Below are 27,451 nucleotides of genomic sequence, written 5' to 3'. Positions count from 1 at the left end.
CCATTGAAAACTGGTCTTGCTTAAAGCCGGTCCCTGGTGCAAAAAAGTTTGCCGACCACTGCTCTAGACTGTCAATTTGCTAGAATAGAAAACTGCTAATATAGAGAGTCTCTTGGTGCAATAGAGTTGTCGCCCATTCATTTCAACATCTAGTATGAAATACTGCATCTCTACGGCAAGTATATCTAGATCTGATGATCATAAAAGAGGGTTGGCTTGATGAGACATCTCCTTTAAAATGTCTGTCTGATGCTGGATTAAAGACGTCATTCTAAACTGCGTGCACATTAACCCAATGAGGTAACATCAAACTATACCATGTACATACTTATTTTCTGTGCTGTGTTTTAGTGAAAACTTTAATGCAAAACATATTTAAACAGCATTTGTACTAATGTAATAATTAGAAGAGAAGAGGGAAAGACAAGGGAAGAAAAGAGCTACAGATCAGTTTATCAGCAGTATAGTATGAAAACTGTACTACCTGTGTCTCCAGGATCTTATAAGATATATACATATAGGAAGAGGTATAACGAGCACTGCCGAATGTTATCACAGGCACAAAAAGCATCACATTTATTACACTTCAAATAAATCTAATGAAAGAGACCTGTCCCTTATTTTGGGGTATTAGAGGCTTTTTGATTTTGAAAGTCCTTTTTTTTCAGAAGGCTCCATTTGATGATGAATGATTACAGGATTTTCATTGCTGGGATGTCTAGTGATCAACTCTGAGTTATGGTGTCCAAGCGTTTCATTTCCCTTCAGAACTACCACTTGTTAAACGAAGTATTGCACAATGATTTCACATTGAAAGCAAAAGTCTTGGCTGTGCATCGACTTCTTGGGCCCTTCAAAGGGAAAAACGTTCTTTTCAGTCATTCTACACTCTAAGGGTAATGTGCACACGGCCGTATTTTCGGTCCGAGTACTATCCATCAAAAAAAAAAAATGCACTTGGAGCAACGTTATTTAATGGGACAGTACAGAGAAGCGATTTTTTTCACTGATTGAATCAGCATGTGAAAAAAATTGCAGTATGCATGATTTTCCTCCAAATGAGTCCGGCCCCTGTGCACCCAAATCTGATTAGCAGAAAACTTCAAATGGTGATTAAAGAAGAACCACAAAGACGATTTCTTCACCAAAGGTATCAATGTAATCAGTATTACAGCGCCATTACAGGTTTGTCTTTACTTTACATTGCAAAATCGTAATGGCAGGTTCTCTTTTAGGAGGTGAGCAGGGCTGCAGGCCAGAGTCTGATAGACTCTTTGCAAAAATCCAAAAAAGTTTATTCTTGATATTTCTAAACTATACATATAACAAGATTTTTGAATTGTAAAAAAAAACAAAAAAACAAAATAAAAACACAGGAAAGGGACAGGTCTTTTTTTTAAAAAAAAAAGCTGGAATATTGAGTGTGAATATAGCATATTCAAGGCATGCATAATCAGCCCACAAAAGTGAAGTGGCTTATTCTCATATTTTGCGATATTCATCTCATCTATAGTTTTCCAACTCAAGTGAATAACAAAATAATTTTGCTCGATATGTTTCATAAATTTGATACATTTTACCAAAATATACATAAACAGAATTCTTTACCCGCTTTTACCATTCCATAGAAATATCATTTTTAATGCTCAAATTAACTAAATACATTCACAAAACATAAAAAAGATACATTGTTATAATAAATTAGACTAAAATAAAAGGTTGGTGGTAAAAGCCTAAAGAGCAGAAAGTGCCATAATGAAGTCCTAAAGTCCATATAAAAGTCCATTGGTCATCTGGGCTGCAGTGGCCTTTACTCACTGCACAAATGTAATAAATTGATACCGTTTATAGCCGCATGCTATTGTTAGTCCTTTGTTGCTTGCCAGTTAGAGTTGTAGGTGTTAAATGACCGATGTTTCGGTTTGCATAATTGATGGCGCCCTTGAATTTCGTTTAAACTGAGATGCACATTCGGAGCCGTTACGTGAAATGGATAGACTGTGCAGGCGGAAGTCTCGATGTAGGTAAGTGTTCAAAAAAAGACTCCCCCATTTTCTTTTTATCTCACCTTGAACCTGGTAAAAGAACAAAGAAAAAACATTTCTCAGGAGTAACAATGAACCAGTATGATATTGCATCATAATTCACGGGGAAAGCAGAACATATTTTACTCTCCAATTCCAATGAACTATATGAAATTAAGAAACAAAAATAGAAATCATAATAATTTCCTCAAATTATGATATGTAGGACACCTCGCCACCAAAGTGTACCTTAATGAAATTGCCTTTATATTTTGAAGCAGGATTCTGATTGTAAAGTGTATGTAGAACTCAATTTAAGAATGATCAATTTATGACCAAATGTCCTAAGAGGTAAGGTTTCTCCTTGTGGAGAGTGACATGTCGGGTCTGGCACGCCAGTATGAGGAGACTTAAACGTCTGGCACACCACAAAAGGGTTGACGGCGATTAAGATAACATTTTCCATAAACAGCACTTCCCTTATCCAGGGACCTCATCTAGGATTATACAAAAAATAGTTATACTCACCTCATCGCTCAACCCTAGAACCTTCTGCTCCTCACAGTCCCCTGTCCAATACTTGGTGCATCTTCTGATCGTACTGAATCCATTGGTCTCTAATGCGAGGCAGGGACTTCCAGCTCTTACAGATGCACATGCAAGGTCATGCCGCACATCATGATATTTTGCGCGCTTCCACAGAACCCTCCCCGACTTTGTCAGAGCCGGAAGTCCCAGTGTAGTGTGAGAGGACCGGGCGGGTGGCGGTGAGTAGCGGAGTGGTCAGAGAGGTGACTGATACGGTGAGTATAAGTATATTTCTTATTTTTTGCATCTTACATTTCTTATGCTCTGGGGTCTGGAGAGAATAACTCCTCTGCAAATAGAAGCTTTACGTGAACAGGCGAACTCAAATTTTTTCTGATCCGCTCATCTCTAGGAGTAAAATACTCACCGGTGACCGTCTTCTGCCGTTTTCAGCAGTGCTCTGGAGTCTCATCATTGCAGTCGTGACCTGCCGAATTACACAGCGTTTGCAGGATGGAGTGGAGGTCACTTTTTGAGTTTTTTCAATACAAGTCTATGAGACTCAGAACGAAGCTAGAGAGCCAAAGAGAGCCTCGTTCTGAGTCTCATAGACTTACATTGAGAAAGTGACCTCTGCTCAACCCAATGAGCTGGCAGGCTACAGGTGTGGTGATGTGACACCAGAAGGTACTGGAGCACCGTTGAAACCAGGCGATGATGGTGACCAGTGAGTATAGTTCTACCATCATTAAACAAAGGCTGGCGTCACACTACCATATAACACGGCCAAGTGCTCTCGCATCGGATGCCATACACTGGTGTGATGCCAGCCTTACACATAAAAAAAATTATCAAAGAAGAGATTTAAACTAATCAATTAAATCTTTGGAGACGACCTGTATCACGCTAGTTATTGTAGGCTTTGAACCTGTATTAAAGAATTAGAGTACTAATATAAGTATGAACATGGAAGTTTGGGTGTGGTACCATCCAAGAGGTTAAATTGCTTTTCAAACCTTAGGTGGTGATGTGAACAATGACTAGAACTGGCTTTAGTGGGATGATACCTTATACAGTATATTTATTAAAACTCCCTCATTCTGCAGTACCACAAATAGTACACATGGTACAATCTATCTAAAATACAACCTTGTGATAAAACCATCCCCCCCAATCCAAAACAAATTACCTCTGACCATATATTACGCATACTCGCCATCTTCTATGAGAAGACCCCTCCCAAAGAAAGCCACCTTTCAATACAATTTTGGGTAGCTGTCTATAAAAGAGGTTCTACTGTGCATTCTTTGCCCAAATAACATTTCCAGACCTTCAAGGATATGGGCGCATTTTTGCAATTGGGTTTCATTATATATTTTGCATCATTTCCTTTTACTGGCTCTTTGGTTTAGTAACTGAGAATCTGTCAGTGAGGTTTTCTGGCAGGAGAGTTTGTAACTCTGTTATGAGTAATTATTTTTGATGACCACAAAGTTTGTCTTGTCCCGGACTAGGGAATCATACAGTATTGCATTGTATTGTCATTGTATTGTTGCTGTTTCACGGCTATCTAGGTTTGCCTTTTAGAAGTATGTCCTGTCTCTCTTCCTGTCTTTCTCCCCAGCTCTGATCTCAGTAACGCCTCCCATCTTTCTTCTTCCTCAGATAGCGTATGTCAGCCATCTTGCTAGCATCAGATCTATAACAGCTCTGGTTCAGAATTATCTTTTTTAACTATTGCAGCTGTTACAGCTACTTCTACTGTAATTATGCATAATGCAAGAATTCAACTTGAAAATAAACCTACTTCTGGAATCTTCATACGTGCCTCTGCAGTCGAGTTAAGCTATCTGATGAAATCTCTTTGTGTGAGTATGTGAGTATTGGTACATAGAGACAGCCAAGAAACAGTGTCTCAACCGCACCGTGCAGCCTAGTTATGAAGTCAGAATAAAGTTCACTTCAACTTTGATGTGGTCTGTGGTTATAAAACAACACAGTGGAGCTCAGAACAAAAAATATAAGAGTAACAAGTGTCAGAATGAGGTCTCTAACGGACTCTTAGTACACAGTGCAACGCAAAGACTAAAGAAGGCAAATGGAAAAAAAATTGAAATGCAACCCAATTGCAAAAAAGATTTTTATCCAAAATGCATGCATCTAAAAAATAAATGTCCAAACCCTTTTGCTGAAATACAGTTACCCAATCAATAAACTATGGAGTAAAGCAGCATTCTGTGCAATGGCATTTTCATTGGTTTGGAGACTCGGCTGTGACATCGGGGGTGCAAGCTTTAGGTGTGGGAACTAGCAGGACTAGTGATTGTTTTCTTCAGTAATACACTTATCGGTACAAGTGCATAATCATTTCTGTACTTAACTATCATCAACATAAAATGTACTCACTTCCGTATTCAAGAAACAATATAGAATTGCCACCACCAATCCCTAGAAAATAAAGAATTTCCAGATTAAAAGTGCAAGTAACTGATAAAGTAAAAGAATTTACAGAAATATTTTCATTACTTTTGTATTACCTGAAATGATCCAATGCAAAGTTCAAACCATATCTGACAGTCATTAAAACTTGATATGGGAAAAACAGCAAATACCATGTAGTGAACTCCGAACAGAGGTATAAGCAGAAGAGTGGATTTTGTGAGTCGCCTGTAATAAAGCAAGAAGAAACTCTTTCAAAACACAACATATTCAGATTCTTTTTTATAGCGGTGTTTAAATAAATGATCCTTTATCATATTTAAAGGGGTTGTCCACCTCTAAGGACTTTTTTTTACTTAAATGCATGTATTTGGGGTTAAAAATCATTTTTGCAATTCAGTTTCATTTACATTTTTAATAAAACCCAATTACAAAAATGAATTTTAGCTAAAAATACATGCATTTAAAGGGAATATGTCACATAGTTTTTGCTACCTCATCTGAGAACACCACGATGTAGGCAAGGAGACCCTGAATCTTAGAAGATCTTAGGATCTTAGAATTTTTTAGATGTAGCATGTAGCACAGCTGAGAAAGCTGCCCCCATCCATACCAGGCTCTCTATGTATTTAGTCTATTGACAGTGCGCTGCTTATAACAGGAGGGGGCATGGTCGAGCTAGCAGACGCGAGCACACAGCTTGATAAGTGACACATCATTGAAATCTGTGCTTGAACCCCTATTCTCTGCTGTCTTCAGATTACACAGCAAGAGCCTGCTGACAGATTCTTTTTAAGTAAGAAAAAAAATGTCCCCAAATGTGGACAATCCTGATATATTAAAGTTTAGACAATCCTTACTTATTAGAAAGGTTTCTTGCTAATCATGAATTATTTTCAACTTTCCTACAGCGCCACCATAGAGGAAATAAAGCATTACACAGTGTCCATCCAAATCAATGGACTGTCCATGTAATGTGAGAAAGGTCAAGTCAAGTGAGAGAGTCTCTTGATTCTCATTCCATCCACTATGCCCAAAAGATGAGGACCATGAACAGTGGATTCTTCCGCTATTCCCATAGGGTATATGAAATAGGTTCACGATTGAAAGTACGTTTTTAGATCATCCATAGTTAAACAGATAAAGTTAAAGAGGTTGTCCACTACTTTATCACTGATGACCTATCCTTAGGATAGGTCATCAATGTCTGATCAGTCAAGGTCACCCAACACCCTGCCGATTAGCTGGTCTCGGTCCGGAAGGAAATTCTCAACCTATCCTTTAAGGTAAAGTAGTGGTTAACCTCTTTAATAAGTAAATATGCAAACATATTGTTTGACGTATCCTGTACTGATCCTAAACTGGTCATATTTGAGACATTTTGATGCATCTCTCTACAGTCTAATGCCTGTAGCCCACCATAAGCAGTCCATGGATAATCTTAAAGGGGGGTTCCAGGATTACTAATGATAATCTATTTTTAGGTTATTAGATCGGTGGGGGTTTGACTCCCAGCACCCCCACTAATTAGCTGTTTTCAGCTGGATGTCACAGTGTGCAGAGTCAATACAGCACAGCTCCATTCACTTTATAGTAGTCATTCTTGGATACAGCAGCTCAGCTCCAATATAAGTGAATGGGGTCCTCTGGGATATTGTGAAATCTGGTGACAGATCCTTTTTTTAAAGGGTTGTATATGATGTAAGGAAAGTTGGGCATGAGGCAGACGTAATTTATTTTTTTGTTATTAAGCTTCTTCTGCACCATGCACCTTACTACTGGAAATTTAATTTGCACGATCATGGAGTTAATAAAGCTGCTGTGCAACCTGCTGAATTTAACTGTAATGTCAGAATTATTGCCATCATCCTGTATGCTGAAATGCTTTAACAATCAGGTCACAGTATGTTTACATGATCCAAATGCAAATAGAATATTACGTGACTGCGCCTTTCACGTGTGACGCTCACGGTAACACATACTTGAATTGTGACTGGTCGTTGCCACCCACATCAGGAGACCGCAGCTTTTGCAGTAGAATACGAATAATATTAATAAAAAGACAGAAGTTTACCTGCAAAAAATAGACACACGAGTTATTAAACGGAGCTTACTCTATTTTTAATATAATAGACTCCTGTATCTTGATAACTTACAAATGCAAGTGAGTAACACATGGCTGCAGAATTGGGATTGCTTCTAGTTAGACCTTTTGTAGCTTAGAAAAATGTAGGCACTCAAATACAACTATATTGAAAGCACCAGCTCACCCAATTCTTTTTGTTATTTCTGGAGAGCCCTGAATGTTACCATTGTTGGCCATTTGTCAAAACTGGAATAAGGCAAGTTTTGTCCTTTTTGATGCAGAGATTTAAAGGGAATCAATCAGAGCGTTCCACTCCCCAGACACGCAGGTCTGTGAAACCCAAGGCAATCTAAACCTGCATGTAATTGGTTGCTCCATCACTGAAAACACAATGGAGCTGATTCCTCAAGACGGGCGTAGCACACGCTCGTCCTATGCAGTCTTGTGGGAGTACAAGGTGAATTCATTAAAGAGGTTGTTCACTACTTTTACATTGATGGCCTATCCTTAGGATAGGGCATCAATGTCCGATCGTCTGGGTTTCGACATCCAGCACCCCGCCGATCGGCTGTAATCAGCGGCGGCGGCCGCCGGCCAGAAGTACTTACTTGCTGAGCTTGGCCGTCTACTTGTAGTGGCCGGGGCTTGTTACTGCACATCTGCCTCCTATTCAAACCAATAGGAGGCGGATGTGTAGTAACAAGCCCCGGCCACTAGAAGTAGACGGCCAAGCTCCACAAGTAAGTATTTCCAGCTAGTGGCCACCACCGATAGCAGCTGATCGGCGGGGGTCCCAGGTGTCGGACCCCAGCCAATTAGACATTGATAACCTATCCTAAGGATATGGCATCAATATAAAAGTAGTGGATTACCTCTTTAAGAGGTCAAGCGTGTGTGGCCATGTTCTCCCCAAATCCTCCTCAGATCCACCCATTTCATTGAACCTGATTCAAACTGGTGTAACAACATCAAAACTCATGAACCTTTTGTGCAACTCCACGTTGTGCAAAAATATTACAACTTTTCAAAGCCATTATGACGCTATTCTGCTGTTAAAGCTTTGATGAATCGGACGCAATGTCTTATTCCTTATGCAAATTAGGCTGAAGTGCGCTGAAGGATTTTAAACACCTCAGGGCCTCTGTGTAACATCTGTGAGGGTTTCAGCTTCAGCCGCTAGGCGGTGCCACACCTTTGTTGTGCGTGATGCTTGACTGCATTAATCCTATATTATTCCTGGAACTTGTGGCTCTGGCTAGCCCAGAAGTTATAGGGTTAATCCTTTTGGGTTTCTATCAGTTGTCAGCACTGAGTAGGACTGTTACTATATAAACCCCTGAGGGCCAGCTACCACTGCCAGTCAATGTTTGTGCTTCCTGGTTTTACCTGTGTTCAGTGCATCTTCATGACTTATTCAGTTTCCTGATCTCAGCTACTTTATTGACATTTCTCCTTCCTTGCGATTTTTCACTTCCCGCATCTCTTGGCTCTGACCCGGCTGCCTGATTATCCTTCTTGCCAGCTTGCGCCACCAAACAGCATCTTACTCTGTGGCTCTAGCACAGGTCTGCTGTGTAAGTCCAGATCCCTGAACAGGGATTAAAGGCTGAAGGCCAGGGCAACCCCTGGGCTCTGGGAAATGAAGTAGCTTGCTCCAAGCCTGTTCATGGTAGCCATTTTGGAGTTGCCAGGTGACTACGAGCAGTGCACGCTTGACACTCTGCCTCCCACCTTTTTCTGCTTGACTGACTACTCACTTGATGTGTAGTAACGATGGGGAGCTGTCAGTTAATAAAAAAAAGGTGGCACTAGGCAGGGAATAGAATTGGGAAGGCGTAGGCTCTGAATTGCATCACTTTTTCAGTAATGGCACAACAGATTGTATAAGTAATCCCATCCCATAAAAATGTTTATTGTGCAGTATGTGTACAACGCATGCCCCTGTATTGCATAAATTTACAGGGGTGGATTTTTGACATTTTCTTCCAAAGGTAAAAGTCAGGCAATGCTTATACGTAATGTGAACAGAGCCTAAGAAAGCAAAGGTGAACACACCCCATAGTAACTTATAGACTACTAGATGGTGGCCCGATTCTAACGCATCGGGTATTCTAGAATATGTATGCGGCCGACCGGGCGCGACTAATCAGAGAAGCAGTGTTTAAATGGGTTGTGCACTACTTTAAATTAACCCCCCAATGTATCCCCCCGGGGCCCCTAATGAATTTTGTAATTAGGCCGCGGGTCGGGGTACTTCTGCTGCGAGCAGCCGGTCATCTCCCGGCTGCGTTGCCACTGATCTCCCGACGGTGGCCTGCGTGTTTCAAATCCGGCGGTCGGGCTGCGCCAATCAGAGAAGCGGTGTTCTAAATTTCGCGCCAATATCGCTGATTGGTCGCGGCCGGGCGGGTGTGACCAATCAGCGAAGCGTGTTTCAAATCCGGTGCCAATTTGCGGCCGGACTGCGCTCGTTGCTGATTGGTGGCGGTCATCTCCCGGCTGCATCGCCGCTGACCTCCATGCGGCTACCGTCGGGAGATCAGCGACTAGGGCCGCTGATCTCCCGACGGCAAGTGTGAAGGGAGGACCGGGGAGCGGCGCCGCCTAGGCCGCCAGTCGGGGTACTTCTGCTGCGAGCAGCCGGGAGATGACCAGCTGCATCGCCGCTGACCTCCGTGCGGCAGATGAACCGCTAACGGCCACCATCTTGTTCTGAAATCCCGCGTCGCTGATTGGCCGCGGCCGGACCAATCAGCGACGCGGGATTTCCTGGACGGACAGACAGATGGGATAAGCCGATTATATAGTAGATGCAATATGCTGGGATGAAGTCAACACAAGGAAGACATTTTGCAGAATATGAAGGATTGAGGAGAAATGCAGATTTTGGGAATTTTGTTTTTAATTTGTATTGATAAGGACCCAACTTCAATCAGTTAATGACCCCAATTAATCAAAGTGATTATGCTAGAGATTTGGCGGAAATTGCTTTGAAAAGTAGCAAAATTTTGTTGTCCAGAAAGTTGCAACTTCTATCACTTTCACACTAGTTTTACCCAGCTCTGCCAAGATGGGTGGAGGCGGGGTGGAACAAGGTCATGACAAGCTGTGGCGTGCCTTCTCAATCCCTGACCAAGGACTTGTCCATTTGGGGCTGATTTTAGAAAATCGAAGCACAGCATTTTTTGCACTGTAGATTTTGCTGAGGATTTTCTGTATTGAAACAAAATGCACCGTAGATTACTTCTGATTGGACCCACCCTTAACTTTTGCATTAGTCATCTAACCGAAATCTTTATGCTTATTGATATTTCACTACTTCCAAACTATATAGATCCAGTCCCATGTAGCAGATTGGTTGCAGAAATGTGGGTCTTGTAGAAATCTAAGCAATTGCCACCAAACCAACCCAAAACAGACGAATAGAATAGATTTTTTTTGTCAGTCATTTCTATCCCTCATGTGTTAATATTCCCTATATAATTCTGGATGACGACCATTTGTTATGAATTATCTGGCTAACGATAAATAGGCCTCGCCCCGAAAACTCCTTCAATATACTGTATATTTCTATTATATAAATCTATGACATGAGAAAACAGTGGAAAACAGTAGATCAAGACAATCCACCATGTTTTCCATATAAACGGCAGGATACTCACAATAATGGAAAGAATAATAGGTGACCTTATAACCCACCAAGGGATGCTATGCTCATTAGTGTCCCAGCATCTGCAACATGAAGTATATCAAGAATAATAAAAAAAACAGCACTTAATAAATATATAAAACACATCTTTCACAAAGTCATGAATTTTTACGTTACATACCCGGTATCTTCCAAATAAATTCTAGTGAATATCCATGTAATAATACATATAGTAGGAATACCTGGTAAAGAAAAGAATATGAGGTATTAACTGATTAAAGTTAAGTGTTCCTACCAATACAAAGTAAAAAAAATCTCTAAAATTTATACTTAATCCTGTGTATTCTGAGAAAAAGTATTCCTTGTGCTGATTTCTGTTAATGTATATATCCCTCTCCATCCTCACTGAGTGGATGGGTGCTGTCTCGGGTGACATCAGAGCCTCCCTGCTCCTTACAGTCTCTCAGACACACTGGATCATTTATCAAAACTGTCTAATTCTTAGACAGTGGAAACATAGACTAGACAGTCTTAAAATGTGCCGCATTGATCAAAGTGGTTCATGCTGTTTGATAGATTTATCTAATTTTAAGCCTGTCTAGTCTAAATGTACACTACGTATCAGTTGGCTTGCTTTGTGCCAGAAATGTGCACCACAGTTTTGGTGCATGGTGTCGCACCATAAAGGCACCTATAGATTTAATCTGCAGGTTAATAGCTCTAGGAAGGTGATCGACTGCCGTACTGAAAGTGCAGCAACTGGTAGAAAATGAGACACTAGCTCTTCGTGGAACACAGAGGACTCCTACGTTCCTACATCTGTAAACTTTTTTCTGCACTATGGCACCTTCTACATAATTTGTCAAAGGTCTACATGATATTTACCAGTACAGGCTCTTTACCTACTGACAATATTGATATAGACATTATTCATTTTTGTATGCGTTTTTCTCCCTGGTAAATATCCCTATTTTATAATAATGTTTATTAAAAGTTATGTTTTAAGGGAATCTCTCCATGCTGTTTAAATCCTAAAGGTACTAGCTGGAATCTGAATAGCTACTGTATATAATCTCCATGCTGCCTGAATGATGAGGTCATGAACAAAGGACTCTATCTCTATTAAAGCAGAAATCCATAATAGCATTTATCAAAATGTTTTTTTTTAAACTTCACAACCCCTTTTAAGAGAGCGAAGAGAAGAGTGATAAAACACGGCAAAATTCACTGCACCACACGTTCCTTGCTTTGCCCTACTTAGATTTCAGTGGTAGATCTTCTTTAATTATTTTTTTCAAGCAGTGTTTGTGACATATGCTTTCAAATATCTTACAGAATAATAAATGTAAATGTCTATCATAATATCCACTGTAATATTCTGGGAAAAAAAACATGCACAAGATGTGCAACTTTTGCAAATATCTATTGTCAGGCACTATATTCAACTAATGAGTAACACTTCTGAAAATTCTGCGGGGTGTCATGTCATGATTGGACTCGGAAGAAATGTTCCTGGTGATGACTTGTACACACAGCAGTGCCGCAGCTCTCAGGACCCTCTTATGTTTCCTGTGCACTTCTAGATATGACAAGTCTGTATCTTTTGAGCCATTTCTGTCAAGACCTCTCATCGGAGAAGCAGAAATGAAAACTTTCTGTTTTCTTTTATAGAAATCTAATGCATATTACTAGATGTGATAAGCTTGGTAGGAGAAAGAAGAAAAGGGAAAAACAACTTGGGTATCACAGGTTTACCGTGCAGAGAGGAGCCAGAAGACTGCAGAGTCTGATTCCTCCCACTCCTGCACTCATTAGAAGACTTTCACCTTCATATTAAATGGTGCAGGTTTCTTTTAGCAATGTAGGGGTTAATTTGCTCAGCTGTGAGCTCCATGAAGCTTACCTGCCTTGATGTTCACAGCTGTTCACTGTTAACCACTCCCCTCTCCTATATATACTGGGCTCTGGCAAGCAGTCATTGCCAGACCTAGCTTCATTGCTGCATGGTTAGGAGTTTGGTGGTTTGTTGTTTGAGAACGTGTTTGGTGGATTTAGTTAGGACTGTTGCATTGTTTTGGTTGTGTGTTTATCCTGGTACTTTGTTTTTCCCCCATCCACTCTCTGGTGCTATCCTCTGTTGTTTGCGTGCATCTATTTGTATGATTGGTATTTTCTTATATCCCTGTTTGTATTACCTTGTTAGTCTGGTTGGTGTACTGCCAGATACTATGACTCCCCTCTTCCCTGGGTGGGGGAAAGAACAGACTGAGGGCAGATTGAGGAGCTTAGACAAGGTAAATGGCTCCGGTGTCTTCACCTTTAGAAGTAATCCGGGAAACAGGGCCAGCTAGGGCGCCCCTAGCGTTAGAGACAGAGTAGGAGCCCCTGGTCCCGGAATACCTGACAACAGAGTCGTGACATTGGGAATATTTCAATGAATGGACAAAAGAAGAAAAAAAAAGAGAAAAGCTTACCCCATCCAATGAGGAGATATATTATAAAATGTCTGTTCGGAGAGAATATCACCACTAGTAGAGTGTGCAGATAAAGTCCTTCTACCAATAGCCAGTAGAAATTTGCAGTTACACAGTAATGAACAAAGGCTAACATGATCTTACAGCCGGTCTGCAACAGAAGATAAAGATCATCGCATATTTAAAGAACTTTGGAAATAAATTGATAACTTGACCATTCTTTATAATGTTACGAGTACGACTACTAATAACCTTAGCTCTTAAATCTCTGCTGTCGTTTCCACCACTCAATGTCATGAGATTATATCACCTAGTTCAAAGCATACCATCCTCATAAGCTAGCTGTCAGCAGAATGCGCATTCATCCGGCAGCTACTTACCCTTACTTCACCATAAGTTCACAATAATGGAACTCACTACACTCAGAATTCCTTTGGCGGGTTACATTTTTATACCGGAAAATTATATTCAGCTCGGCCCCCTGACATGTCCAATCAAATTAATCAAGCAAACTAAGTCCAAAGGAATGTTTTAACTATGTTTAGCCTCCTTTCTGCTGCAATGGTGTCCCTAGAAAAAAAATATACACCGGTGGATTGGACGTTAAAAAGAGTCCAAACTATATAATTTCAGCATATGGACACATCACGACTGAATACTGTTTTCTGTTATAAAGACTAGAGATGAGCGATTGATTCGTAATGAATCAGTTTTTTATGAATTATCCCCCAAAATTTCACATTTTTTCAGATTCTGATTATTTTGTTATTTGATTTGCATGAATCCAGCAAAAATGGCGGCCTACTGGCTGCAATTTTGCCGTATTTACTAAAGAATCACAAAAGGGTTAAAAGATCAAATATTATCCTCGCCCGTCCGAGGCCAGACTCTCATCTCTCCTGCCACTGTAGCACCCTCCCAGGCCTCCACTAGCTTCCAATCGGTCTCTGGTCCAGGTTTTCCAGCACTAACTAGGTCTCAAGTGGTCATGTCGGATCAATAAATATCACTGCACCCCAGAAGACCACTAGAGGCTTAAAGATCCTACTGAGCAGCATTGCTAAGATCGATTCGAACCTAGCAAATGCCGGGGCAAAGAGCTGTGACAGCAGGACAGGTGAGGGGCTTAAGACAGGTGGGTATAATATTTTATTTTTTAGCCCCTTCTTAGTTCTCCATTTATTATGCTTTGGGATCTGGAGAGACCTCAGTGCATAATAAATGCCTTTTTGGGAGGGCAGACCATTTGGACCAAATGCAATCCAGACCAAATCGAATTTGTCGGATGAATTTCAGTAAATTTGCTTATCTCTAAAAAAGATGTAACCCTCCAGGGGAGAGCTGAGTGATGTGTGTGGCTCTAACGTGAGCGCAGCCTAAAGTGTACCCTTACCAAGCCTTTGGTAAATGCAAAACACATTCAGTTAATCAGCAGCGGTCAGTAAGTCTTGTTAGCCACTATACTATTTCTTGTGCCTTTTGGCTTACAGGTCAGCAAACCTGCTTCCATAAAATACTTCTATATACCCCTGTTATGGCTGAAAAAGAGACAGGAAAGGGAACTGACTTAGCTATTGAAATAGTTTTGCCTCCCATGGTTGCTATTAAAGAGTCTGAATTGGATACTGACAAATGGTCAGGGCCCTTTGACCCCATACTCTATTTTATACCCCCTTATGTAATTTCGGTAGAGACTTAAGGTGCCCATACACCTTAGGTAACTATCGGCCAACAGCTATCTCTTCTGATTCCCCAATACACATGAAAGCTTGGCTCAGCCAAGTGTCCACGTGTTCCCGATGGGAAGAACAAAGTAAGTCGCCGCCAGACTGATCTGCCAGCGTCTTATCTACTGACAGGCCAAAATGATCGGACGATTAAATTCAAACTGCCTGATTCTTACCTCCTCTGACATCAGTCGTGAGGCCTTCATACACATTAACTGAACAGGCCTATCTGCTGAAATTGACGGGTTTGGGTGAGCCACTTGAGTAGTACATAATAATATTCCAGCATATCAATTATTCCACGTAGCACACACACAATAGCCATGGATTTTATAATGTGTGGAAACTTACCAAATATTTGGTGGATCACTAAAAGTCATTTGCGGTGAATTATTGGATATAAAGGTCCCATTGAGTGTTTTAATTATCTAAATGGTTGATAAATTTTTGTAAAACAATCATATATATGGATGATTTCCACCCATTTCTGACATCTGTAAATAACCCTTGGTGGCTTTGATTCAGTATATTGTAGTAGATCGATTGTTGGAAGCAACATACACAAATCATATAAAGCAGAAGAAAATGTAATTACCAAAGAATCTGGACAAGTATAATAACCGGAATAGAGGAAATCGTCCTTCATTAATACTGAGATAGCTTTCAAAATGAAAGAGAGGAACAAGTTCAGATGGATGTAGTTTCTTGTACAGTGAAGTTTTCTAGATTGAAAAGAAGAGAACAGAAATCAAAATCACATAGAAGGACACCATCTTCTACTTCGACAGGTACTCCAATCTTGCAAATTTATGGCATTTTCATAGGATACGTCATAAATGTCTGATAAATGTGGGTATCACAACTTGGTCATTTTCAGTTCTCAAAAGTCAATGATGAGAGCTGTACACGTGCGGCCAACATTCCCATTTCTTGTGGCATGAGATGGCCCAATTCTTGAGATGAATGCCAATCCTAGTGATGGGACCAATCTATCAGACATTTATGGCATATCCTGAAGATAAGAATACCCCTTTAAAGAATAATTCCAACCAAAATGTAGTATTGGACAAACATTAGTAAATCAGAAGTTAGTAATATTTCCAATGTTTGGTAACTATACCATTTTACCTACAGAGATATTAGCATTTTTTTTCAAGATGTGCAGCCATATTAGCTGTCATAATGGTATTACTGGAAACTTATAATCAACTCTAATTCCATCAGAATTTTCTCTCAGTAAGGTTACATTCACATGACTGTATTTTCGGTCCAAGTGCAGTCTATGGAAAAAACTGATCTCACACGGACAGCACTAGGACCAATGTTATTCAATAGAGCTAGATGACAGTTTTTTCCACACGAACCGAATGTCTACATGAAAAAATAGCATATACAAGTTTCTTCTGTATTTTGGAGGAGACTTACCTATTAAAATAACACATCACATAGGATCAACCGTAAAGCATCCAATTTTTATTAATGCATTGTCATTATTAACAAAGGAGGTTATTTTTGGTCTGCTGATGTATAAAAAGGAATGCCATATAGAATACAATATGAAAAATCATCCATATCCATTTTTTTCTGGATGAAATCAGAATATTTTTTATACAGTTGTATGAACTTAGACAAACAGTGTCAGTTTTACCTTCAGTTTCCGATTTGCAAGTGAATGCACTTTGGCACAGCATCAACAACATACGCGAACAATGTCACTATAGATTTAGTTCCAAAATTGATTAAATTAAAATTGAATAAATTATTCCAAAGTTGTCAGACCAGAAATTATGTGAGACTAATTGCTCTAAAATATGGAGTACATATGATATGGTGCACAAAGAAAGAATAAAGTGCGGGAGAGGATTATATGTTGACTTACTGTTCACCTTATATGTTTACCTTCTGTCTGAGTTTATAGGCCCATGGCTAACAGTAGTCATTGCAGTCAGAAACTGCCAGAGTTTATACATAAAGTAATTAGTTGGCAAACATTTAATCTATATCTAAAAGTGATGAACAGTTTACAGCACAATATATCAATCAATTCGTACCACTATTAATAAAAATGACAAACAAAAGAATTGTGACAGAGTCACTGGTGTTATGTACAAGGGGAGGTATGTGTCACTATGGCTGCTAGCCTGTGTGAACTAAACCTACTACTTTTCTCCATCATTATATGTGTTGGGGGTTAATTCACCTAAAAAGGGTGTGGTTTTGTGTGAATGGCATAGAGATTGGTGGGAAGTCATTCACCCTACCTCCCATCAGGGTGTGGCTGAGCTAGGTTAAATGCTCAGTCACTATTTTTTTTTCTGTTGCTGTGTGTGTCTGGAGAGGCAAGGTCTCCAGACTGGAAAGCTATAGCTCAGGAGAAGCTGAAGGCTGTGCTTCAACCTATGTGGGTGAACCCCACACTTCTATGGACTGTGCTATCATTTATTTTTTGTTTTTCCGTTATGCCAGGAAGGCCGTGTTAACTTTGCTGAACCTGCAGAGTTTTATGCCGTACAAATAAACCTGCAGAGGAAACTGTGTCCTAAGTCTACTTCAGGAAGCAGCTGAGTGAGTCGTCTTGCCATAGAATATACATGTTTATATATATATATTTATACACACATCAATAGAAGCTGTGGCATATTATGCCCCTCTGGTCCCTCCTTTCACCGAAGCACAGAGGTTCCACCACCCGGACCCGTAACAGAGGCTAAAATACTTTCTAACTTTATAGTCAGTAACCAGTCTAAGCTCACTAGAACCTACAAAATATTACCTACAAAGAAGAGCTGTGTCAGACTATTAATCAATAACCAAGTATTAGGCCACGTAGTTGGATGGTGGACCGCTACTGTCGCGTTCCTATCCCTGAAGACACCAATTGCCTTATATAAAGTGTTATGTGAATTGTGTTTTGCGTCTTGTGCAAATATTGTGTAATGTATTGTGTGTAGTAATCTGCATAGTGTAGTATATGTACATTGTTGACTGTAGAGTAAGTTGAGAGCTAAAGTTTGGAACTAGCCCACAGTAGAAGAGGCTAGTTTTAGGGAGAGTGACTGCTTCCTGCTAGGTAGACTAATAGGGTCAGGAGTGCGAAGTGAGCAGTGCTGCATTGGAAGGTGACCATGAGTGAGTGGAGACTGAAGAAAGTAGGATAGTGAGATCCTGAGGAAAAGTGACAAAAAGACATAGTGGCCTTCCGGAGATGGGTCCTAGGTGAGGATGCCTAACCTCGAGACCTTGAGCTTATAACGCAGAAGGTAACAGGCCTTAATTGGACTGAGAGACAGGGACTAGAGAAGGGTCCCAAACAAACTTTTGGCCTCCATCTCGTAAATAAGGGCTAAAGGGAACATTACAGTATATAGCTGGAAAAACTTCCTACATACAGTGGGTACGGAAAGTATTCAGATCCCTTTAAAATTTTCACTCTTTGTTTCATTGCAGCCATTTGGTAAATTCTAAAAAGTTCATTTTTCTTCTCTCATTAAAGTACACTCTGCACCCCATCTTGACTGAAAAAAAACAGAAATGTAGAAATTTTTGCAAATTTATTAAAAATGAAAAATTGAATTATCACATGGTCATAAGTATTCAGACCCTTTGCTCAGTATTGAGTAGAAGCACCTTTTAAGCTAGTACAGCCATGAGTCTTCTTGGGAATGATGCAACAAGTTTTTCACACCTGGATTTGGGGATCCTCTGACATTCTTCCTTGCAGATCCTCTCCAGTTCCGTCAGGTTGGATGGTGAACGTTGGTGGGGAGCCATTTTCAGGTCTCTCCAGAGATGCTCAATTGGGTTTAGGTCAGGGCTCTGGCTGGGCCAGTCAAGAATGGTCACAGAGTTGTTCTGAAGCCACTCCTTTGTTATTTTAGCTGTGTGCTTAGGGTCATTGTCTTGTTGGAAGGTGAACCTTCTGCCAAGTCTGAGGTCCAGAGCACTCTGGAAGAGGTTTTCATCCAGGATATCTCTGTACTTGGCTGCATTCATGTGACGCGCCCCCTGGGCCAGTGTTGTTTGGGGGATACCCGGAGCCGGATCAGATGGGGGTTGTAGTCTCCGAGTGGCGGTGACCCGGTCCGTGCCCAGGGTGTCAAGCTCAGTGTGTGGCAGTCCTACAGATGTTGCTGGATGTTCTTTAGTGTCGACTACGCCACCCGTTGATTTGCGGTCAATACGGCCGCCGCTGCAGCAGGGTCCGCTGAGGCTGGTGGTGTGTGTGCAGCTTCTGGTAGTATAACCCCCAACGGGAGGGGTATAGCCTCAGGGGGTCAGTTGTAGAGGGTGGTGGTTGTGGTGGTGCAGTGAGGATAGTAATAAGACTCAGAGTCGGGCTGTGCAGTTCAGGGTTTTTACTTACTGCTGTTGTTCTGGTCACTCCGGCCTTGAGTGACCGCCCGAGCCGTGCTGCGTCCACCAGGTCCTGGACTCGGCCAACCCCCAGGTAATTCTGGAGCGTGATCCTGAGCTCCCTTTCTGACGTTCCTTTTCTCTGGCCTTCCCCACCAGGGATCCACTTATGTCCGGCTCCCTCGGGTCTCTTGGTGGGTACACCTCTTCTGGGTTCCCTGACCCTATACTTGGTCTGCCTTTCAGGTGGATTTAGTGGGGGGTCGTGGCAGATCCTGCCCACAACCTCCGGTCTCTGGCTGAGGATTAGTGCCCTCCACCAGCTTGGGATCCGGTACCCTTGTGCCAACCCTTCACCCTGTTGCTTGTATTTGGGCTCTTGGGGTTCCCTCTTCTTCCCCTCTGGGTCCTTTTCTTCTCCTCTCTCTCTTCTTTCAGGACTGCTTGACCCTCTACAAAAGACTGACTGGTAGCTGTCTGCCTGTCTGACCCTGATCTAAGATGGTTCCCACCTTATATACTCCCTCTATGTGTGAGCTCAGGTGACCAGCACCCAATGAGCTCCTAGCCTTACCCAGACTGCTCCCCCTATCTGCCCCTACACTACTGGGATGTTCCACCCCCCTCCCACTCCAGCCAGGGACAGACACTATCGTACCTGCACATAAACTGGTGGGAGTACCGTTGATCTGTCCCCCGGAAATGGGATGTATGTAGTGCATGCAGCCTACTGAGCTCAGTTCCACACTCCATACTTACCCGGGAGTGGAATATCACACCTCTGGCTTGAGGTGCAATACCCCTGTAGCAGCCGAATCCTCAGGGTGCTACATTCCCCCCTGGTAAATCACAGCACGTCCTCGGGCTGTAAAAGAATAAAAACATCCAAAACATACAAATTTTTTTCATAAAACATAAACATATAAAACATTATCATCATAAACTTTTCATATAAACATTTTTCATAAATAACACTCTTGTTCCTCCGGCCACGGTGCAACTTGTGACCGGGTAAAGTGCGACAGTCTCTTCAAGAAAAAACAACAGTTTCCTATAAAACCGGTAGGGGGCGCCTTAGAAAGCGCAACTATATACAAGGGAAGGTATGGCCGCTCTCAGTCCTCGGCCAGTTATAAGGAAGGAATGACCGCTCTCAGTCCTCGGTCAGTGGGATTAAGGGAAATACGGGTAACAGTTTACACTTGTCCCAACGGGGACATATTTACACTGTACCCCGACGGGTAACTATTTACAGTCTCTTTACCGTACTTTAACGACGGCGTCCTCCTGCTCCTTCTTTATCTTCAGACCCGTCCGGGTCCTCTTGCTCATCCTCACACCGCAGCTCCTCCTCCGTCAGGCGATGCACATGGAGGGCGTAGGGTCCTTTGGCACACTTGTGCCGGGTGAACGTGACCTCGTCCCCTACGTACAGGTCACGACCTCTGTGTCCCTCCGGCAGATGGCTTTCTACGTCTCTGCGGGTTACAAAGACGTCGCCGGGGGTATGATGGTCTCTTATGAAGCCCCACCCATGCTGCAGGTTGAATTTAATCACAGTCCCGGTGGTACGGGGACCATGAGCTGCACGGGGGTTCCTCCTGGTCCGGCTCTTCTGCCCTGCGCTCTGTTCCTGCAGCCGCTGCTCACGGATCCGCCTCTCTTTCCGCTCTTGCTCGAAGGCTGCCAACTGTTGGCGGCAGCACTCCACTCGCTCTGCTGCAGCTGCCCGCGTTTCTTGAGTGAACCCCATGAGATCTCCTCCGGTGGGGTCCCACTCGAATTGTGCTTCTTCTAGCGGGAGCGGGGTTCTCCTGACGGGCTTCGGAACCGGAATCAGGGGCTCATCTAGGGGTCTTTCTTTCCGGAGTCGGGGATGGTGAAACTCCGGTGGCCACACAAAGGGCTGCCCATCCGGGCACGTGTGCTGGGCAAATAGATCTTCGCCCAGGTGCGGCACTCGAGATGTTGAGGGCGCGTTGATGGTAGCGGCGCCCGGGTTGACCAGGCCTTGCGTCCAGGCTTGGGGCACCCTAAAGGAAAAGGGCACCGTAAGGACGGCGGCGCCCGGGGTTACTCGGCCCTGCGACCAGGCCGGTGGCTCCGCGGAGGTAGGGGGCGCTGTTGGAATTGCGGCGCCCGGGGGTACTAGGCCTTGCGACCAGGCCGATGGTATTTCCTGTTTGGTCGCGCTCAGGGTCGAGGCGTGTGACGTCACAGGGGTCGCGGCCGCGGCTTCTACTTGAGGCCTAGTCCGGCACGGTGACGATGCAGCGACGGGCACGGCAGGGGGAATTTCGGGCTCTGCGACGGGGAGCTGGGACAGGTACACGGTTTCTTGGCTCGGGGTAGAGACGTCCCCTTTACCTGCCTCCGTCCTTTCAGCTCCCTTCTCGGCGCCGTCTCCGGCCTTCACTCCTCCTGCACCATCCTCAGAGGCGGTCTGTCTCCTCGTCTCGGGTGGCGTGCTCCGCTGACGGGTTCCGGTCTGCTGGGCCATCTCACGGCTCCACTCCGTCAGCGTGTCCTGCTGCACCTGGGCCATCCTCCGTGCGAGGCCCTCCAGCGCGGTCTGTGCACACTCCCGGTCTCGGGGAAGCTGTGCTAGGATCTCCACTAAACCTAGTGGGGTTGTTGCTTGCAGCAGGCTCCTGACCACTGAGTCGGTGCTGCCTGTCTCTCCCTCCATCTCCGGGTACGCTTTCTCTGGACTCCTCTCCAGACTTCTTGTCTCCGGGTGCGCTCTCTCCAGACTCCTCCAGGCTGCACCCATCTTCGTTCTTTTGTTCCGTCTCCGCCCACATTGAGGGTGGTCCCGGGGCAACTTAGTGATTGTCAGTTCCAGGGGCAGTTCTCTCACGCTGATGGACACTTCCAGCATCACAGTCTCTGTTGGTGGGCGCGGTTTCCGCTTTTGGCGCCATTCTTCGACCTGGCCCACGATGGGAGGTGGCCTCTTGCCACCCTCTGGCACGCCCATAATGGCGTCCGCTCTTCCAAGGCGGGAAATCTTTGGAAATGGCGGGAATCGTCTCCCAGTGGCGGGAAACTCCATGGATGGCGGGAAAAAGCTGCAAATGGCGGACAACCGGCGGGAAACGACCTGTGATGGGGTCCGTTGGCGGGGACCCTCCGGAACCGGCGGGAGACTTCTTTTTGAGGTAACGATGAACTTTTCTTCAGGCACGCAGTACCCGGTTGTTGCGGGCACGTGATCCTGCCGACTACGCCAAAGTTGACGCGCCCCCTGGGCCAGTGTTGTTTGGGGGATACCCGGAGCCGGATCAGATGGGGGTTGTAGTCTCCGAGTGGCGGTGACCCGGTCCGTGCCCAGGGTGTCAAGCTCAGTGTGTGGCAGTCCTACAGATGTTGCTGGATGTTCTTTAGTGTCGACTACGCCACCCGTTGATTTGCGGTCAATACGGCCGCCGCTGCAGCAGGGTCCGCTGAGGCTGGTGGTGTGTGTGCAGCTTCTGGTAGTATAACCCCCAACGGGAGGGGTATAGCCTCAGGGGGTCAGTTGTAGAGGGTGGTGGTTGTGGTGGTGCAGTGAGGATAGTAATAAGACTCAGAGTCGGGCTGTGCAGTTCAGGGTTTTTACTTACTGCTGTTGTTCTGGTCACTCCGGCCTTGAGTGACCGCCCGAGCCATGCTGCGTCCACCAGGTCCTGGACTCGGCCAACCCCCAGGTAATTCTGGAGCGTGATCCTGAGCTCCCTTTCTGACGTTCCTTTTCTCTGGCCTTCCCCACCAGGGATCCACTTATGTCTGGCTCCCTCGGGTCTCTTGGTGGGTACACCTCTTCTGGGTTCCCTGACCCTATACTTGGTCTGCCTTTCGGGTGGATTTAGTGGGGGGTCGTGGCAGATCCTGCCCACAACCTCCGGTCTCTGGCTGAGGATTAGTGCCCTCCACCAGCTTGGGATCCGGTACCCTTGTGCCAACCCTTCACCCTGTTGCTTGTATTTGGGCTCTTGGGGTTCCCTCTTCTTCCCCTCTGGGTCCTTTTCTTCTCCTGTCTCTCTTCTTTCAGGACTGCTTGACCCTCTACAAAAGACTGACTGGTAGCTGTCTGCCTGTCTGACCCTGATCTAAGATGGTTCCCACCTTATATACCCCCTCTATGTGTGAGCTCAGGTGACCAGCACCCAATGAGCTCCTAGCCTTACCCAGACTGCTCCCCCTATCTGCCCCTACACTACTGGGATGTTCCACCCCCCTCCCACTCCAGCCAGGGACAGACACTATCGTACCTGCACATAAACTGGTGGGAGTACCGTTGATCTGTCCCCCGGAAATGGGATGTATGTAGTGCATGCAGCCTACTGAGCTCAGTTCCACACTCCATACTTACCCGGGAGTGGAATATCACACCTCTGGCTTGAGGTGCAATACCCCTGTAGCAGCCGAATCCTCAGGGTGCTACACATGTTTCTTTCAATTGCAACCAGTCGTCCTGTCCCTGCAGCTGAAAAACACCCCCATAGCATGATGCTGCCACCACCATGTTTCACTGTTGGGATTGTATTGGGCAGGTGATGAGCAGTGCCTGGTTTTCTCCACACATACCGCTTAGAATTATCGCCAAAAAGTTCTATCTTCCTCTCATCAGACCAGAGAATCTCATTTATCATAGTCTGGGAGTCCTTCATGTGTTTTCGAGCAAATTCTATGCAGGCTTTCATATGTCTTGCACTGAGGAGAGGCTTCTGTCGGGCCACTCTGCCATAAAGGCCTGACTGGTGGAGGGCTGAAGTGATAGTTGACTTTGTGGAACTTTTTCCCATCTCCCTACTGCATCTCTGGAGCTCAGCCACAGTGATCTTGGGGTTCTTTCTTACCTCTCTCACCAAGGCTCTTCTCCCACGATTGCTCAGTTTGGCTGGACTGCCAGGTCTAGGAAGATTTCTGGTGGTCCCAAACTTCTTCCATTTAAGGATTATGGAGGCCACTGTTGTTATGTTCTGCTACCAAAGCTAAGGAAAGAGAGGAGATCTGTCCCTACTATAGGACTCAGCTGAATCCCTACGATGTAACAGGGAACCTGATCCTGCGATCAGACCTGCTAAAGTCCTAATCTAGTCTGTACGGAGACCTATAGATGTGGGGAGGGAATCCCTACAAGTACTAAGGACTGGGAGGAATATGGGACACCTCCTAACAGAAATAGTAGCAGACAGACGAACAAACAAAATAGATAGAACATAGAGGACCTATAGATGTGGGGAGGGAATCCCTACAAGTACTAAGGACTGGGAGGAATATGGGACACCTCCTAACAGAAATAGTAGCAGACAGACGAACAAACAAAATAGATAGAACATAGAGGTCCGTAGACCAAGCAAACTAACAGAGTTAGATACAGAGCACAGGCTAGCTAGAAAGTAGATATACAATGTAGTCCAGCCAAGCCAGAAGGGCGGAGCAGGATTAAATAGGCCAACAAGGTCATGTGACCAGCAAAGGAAAAAAAACCTAACAGCAAGGTTCTAACAACTGTGCTCTTATGAAACTTGAGTAATGCAGAAATTCTTTTGTAACCTTGGCCAGATCTGTGCCTTGCCACAATTCTGTCTCTGAGCTCCTTGGGCAGTTCCATTGAGCTCATGATTCTCCTTTGGTCTGACATGCACTGTGAGCTGTGGGGTCTTATATAGACAGGTGTGTGCCTTTCCAAATCAAGTCCTATCAGTTTAATTAAACACATCTGGACTCCAATGAAGGAGTAGAGCCATCTCAAGGAGGATCACAAGGAAATGGACAGCATGTGACTTAAATATGAGTGTCTGAGCAAAGGGTCTGAATACTTATGACCATGTGATATTTCAGTTTTTCTTTTTTAATAAATTTGCAAAAATTTCTACATTTCTGTTTTTTTTCAGTCAAGAAGGGGTGCAGAGTGTACATTAATGAGAAAAAAAAATGAACTTTTTAGAATTTACCAAATGGCTGCAATGAAACAAAGAGTGAAAAATTTAAAGGGGTCTGAATACTTTCCGTACCCACTGTATCTGGAAGCTACAGGTAAGTGCATAGACACATTGTGATCTTAGCTTTACTGATCTATCCTAATATAAAAGACAGGCATCTAAAAATTTATACCACAATAGTCCTATGGAACATTTAATAAACTATAGGAAAGGAAAAATGAGCAGTGTTACAATTGAATGTAGCGCTGCTGAGGCATGGGTGAGAAAATACACATTTAAAGAGGAACCTTCATTAAATTTTTCATGTTGAACTGGACATACTATATAATTATGGCTGTGGAGTGGAAATACATTTTTTTTTTCATCTATTTTTAAATTCGCCTTTCCGTTTAGGAGATATTAGGAATCAAAGTATTTAGCCCATAATGAGTTAAATTTTGTTAAGTCCAAGTGAGTGTTATTAGATAGTTTTCACTGGGGTGTGAACTTCTTCCCTCTGTATGATTCTGACCAATTATAAGCAGGCAGCAACACTAAGGGGGAAGGGAGAACACACCCCATCATATCTTAGAGCAGGTTTCTCAGTGTGTGAGATGTAATGATACAGCCCTGGTATGATTGGTCAGCGTCATACAGGGGGAAGAAGTGCACTCCTCCAGTGAAAACTACATGAAAACACCCACTTGGACCTAATAAAAATTAACTCATTAACTTTGATTACTAATCTCTCTGCAATGGCAACCACTATTACATCCTGTGTCAAGTTTGACATGAAAAAAATTGTAAAAGTTCATTCTCAAATGCAAAAATTAATGGATTCCCAAGTTATGCAATATCAAAGGATTGGAATTAAATAATATTGTGTGTGGGGTGAGAAGGGGGTATCGCTAAAGTTTCACTGTATGCAATTTTTTATTTTTCACTGTTTGTATAGAACTCTGTTTTTTTACATTTCTTTGCTTTTGGATGGGGAACGAGGGGATTTGAATTTCAATGTTTTTATTTTCTGAATTTTTTACTTTTGGTTATTTTTTTAGTCCCCATGTGGGACTTGAACCTGTGATCATATGATGGCTTGTACAATTTTATTTTGTAAGACTTCAGTATTGCAGTATATAGTAAGAATGACAGTCTCACAGGCTTCACAAGACCGCCACCGTCTTGGAGACGGGTGACCTTTAGGAGGCCGACTGCTGTCGTTGTAAGGCACAATCGCACTAGAAAGGGGCTTTGGCCACTTAAATGTTAGGGCTTGACATAGACATTTAAGTGGCTAAACAGCAGGGTGGGAGGCTAGCCCCAATCCCTGGTGTCAGAGGAAGGTGCCAACTTTGTAAAACAACCATCATTTGACCTGTGTGGAGCAAGGTCAGCTTTTGAATTGTTTAAACTTAGATTAGACAGTCTAAAGTTGCACCAAATTTGTTATCCAGCAAGAACCAATGTGATAAATGTGGCACATGTTAAAGGGAACCTGTCAGATTCATGGTACTCAAACCAAGGGCAGCATGAATCAGAGCCCTGCTGAACAAACATCTTGTATTTTAGAGAAAACATAGTTTAAAGATCCAGCCAGTGACCATAGCTGGAGATGAGACTAGTCCAGCACCGCCCCTGGCTGACTTCTTTCCGCACTGCTCCAGGTAATTGACAGGTCTCTCCCTATGTTCAAATAAAGGAGAAACCTATCAATCAACCAGAGCAGTGAGGGGAAAGCCAGCCAGGTGCAGTGCCAGACTAGTCTCGTCTATTCCTATGCTTTCCACTAGGATCATTAAACTCTATTTTCTCTTTGAAATGCCAGAGTCATCGTTCAGCCAAGCTCTGACTCATGCTGCCCATGGTTTGGGCATGAATCAAGTGGCAGCCAGATAGCATAGCCTAAGTTTACTTTGCCTAAAAATTAGAAAGTTTAAGGCTATGTGCACATGGCAAGATTTCCCAGGCAAAGCTACTTCAGGAAAATACCAGTAGTCGTTTTTCTCAAGGGGCTTCATTGCCGGTTTTTCCTGTGGCGGCTTGACCACTGGCATCTTTTGCTCTATACTGTGAAGTACCGAGAGTGGCTTCCGAGCAGCCCAGAGAATGAGCATTATTATTATTATTATTATTATTATTAATTTTAAGAGCAACATTGATTCCATGTTCCTGTACTTGAGGAGGGGTTACATACAAAATACAAGTATAATTTACAGTGAACAATGACAGACTGGTACAGAGAGGAGAGAACCCTGCCCTTGC

General features: G+C 43.5%; 1 protein-coding gene across 1 annotated transcript in view; it reads right to left on the bottom strand.

Annotated features, from left to right (window-relative positions):
• Positions 1–328: 328 nt before the first annotated feature.
• VIPR2 (vasoactive intestinal peptide receptor 2) overlaps positions 329–27,451 on the bottom strand; it is a 216,299-nt gene continuing 189,176 nt past the window's right edge. Inside the window, exons 6-13 of the mRNA XM_073677673.1 lie at positions 15,523–15,649; positions 13,201–13,351; positions 10,908–10,968; positions 10,740–10,809; positions 6,974–7,065; positions 5,090–5,219; positions 4,959–5,000; positions 329–2,075 (exon numbers count right to left, since the gene is read on the bottom strand). Of these exons, the coding sequence (XP_073533774.1) occupies positions 1,902–2,075; positions 4,959–5,000; positions 5,090–5,219; positions 6,974–7,065; positions 10,740–10,809; positions 10,908–10,968; positions 13,201–13,351; positions 15,523–15,649 (847 nt within the window). The 3' untranslated portion in view covers positions 329–1,901. The remainder of the gene's footprint in view (positions 2,076–4,958; positions 5,001–5,089; positions 5,220–6,973; positions 7,066–10,739; positions 10,810–10,907; positions 10,969–13,200; positions 13,352–15,522; positions 15,650–27,451) is intronic.

The sequence above is a fragment of the Phyllobates terribilis genome, unplaced genomic scaffold (genome assembly GCF_046119375.1).
Source record: "Phyllobates terribilis strain yellow unplaced genomic scaffold, ASM4611937v1 Scaffold_4__5_contigs__length_816908805, whole genome shotgun sequence".
Classification (NCBI taxonomy): Eukaryota; Metazoa; Chordata; class Amphibia; order Anura; family Dendrobatidae; genus Phyllobates; species Phyllobates terribilis.
The sequence above is the reverse complement of the archived record's forward strand: the minus strand, read 5'-3'. Positions and strand labels throughout refer to the sequence as shown.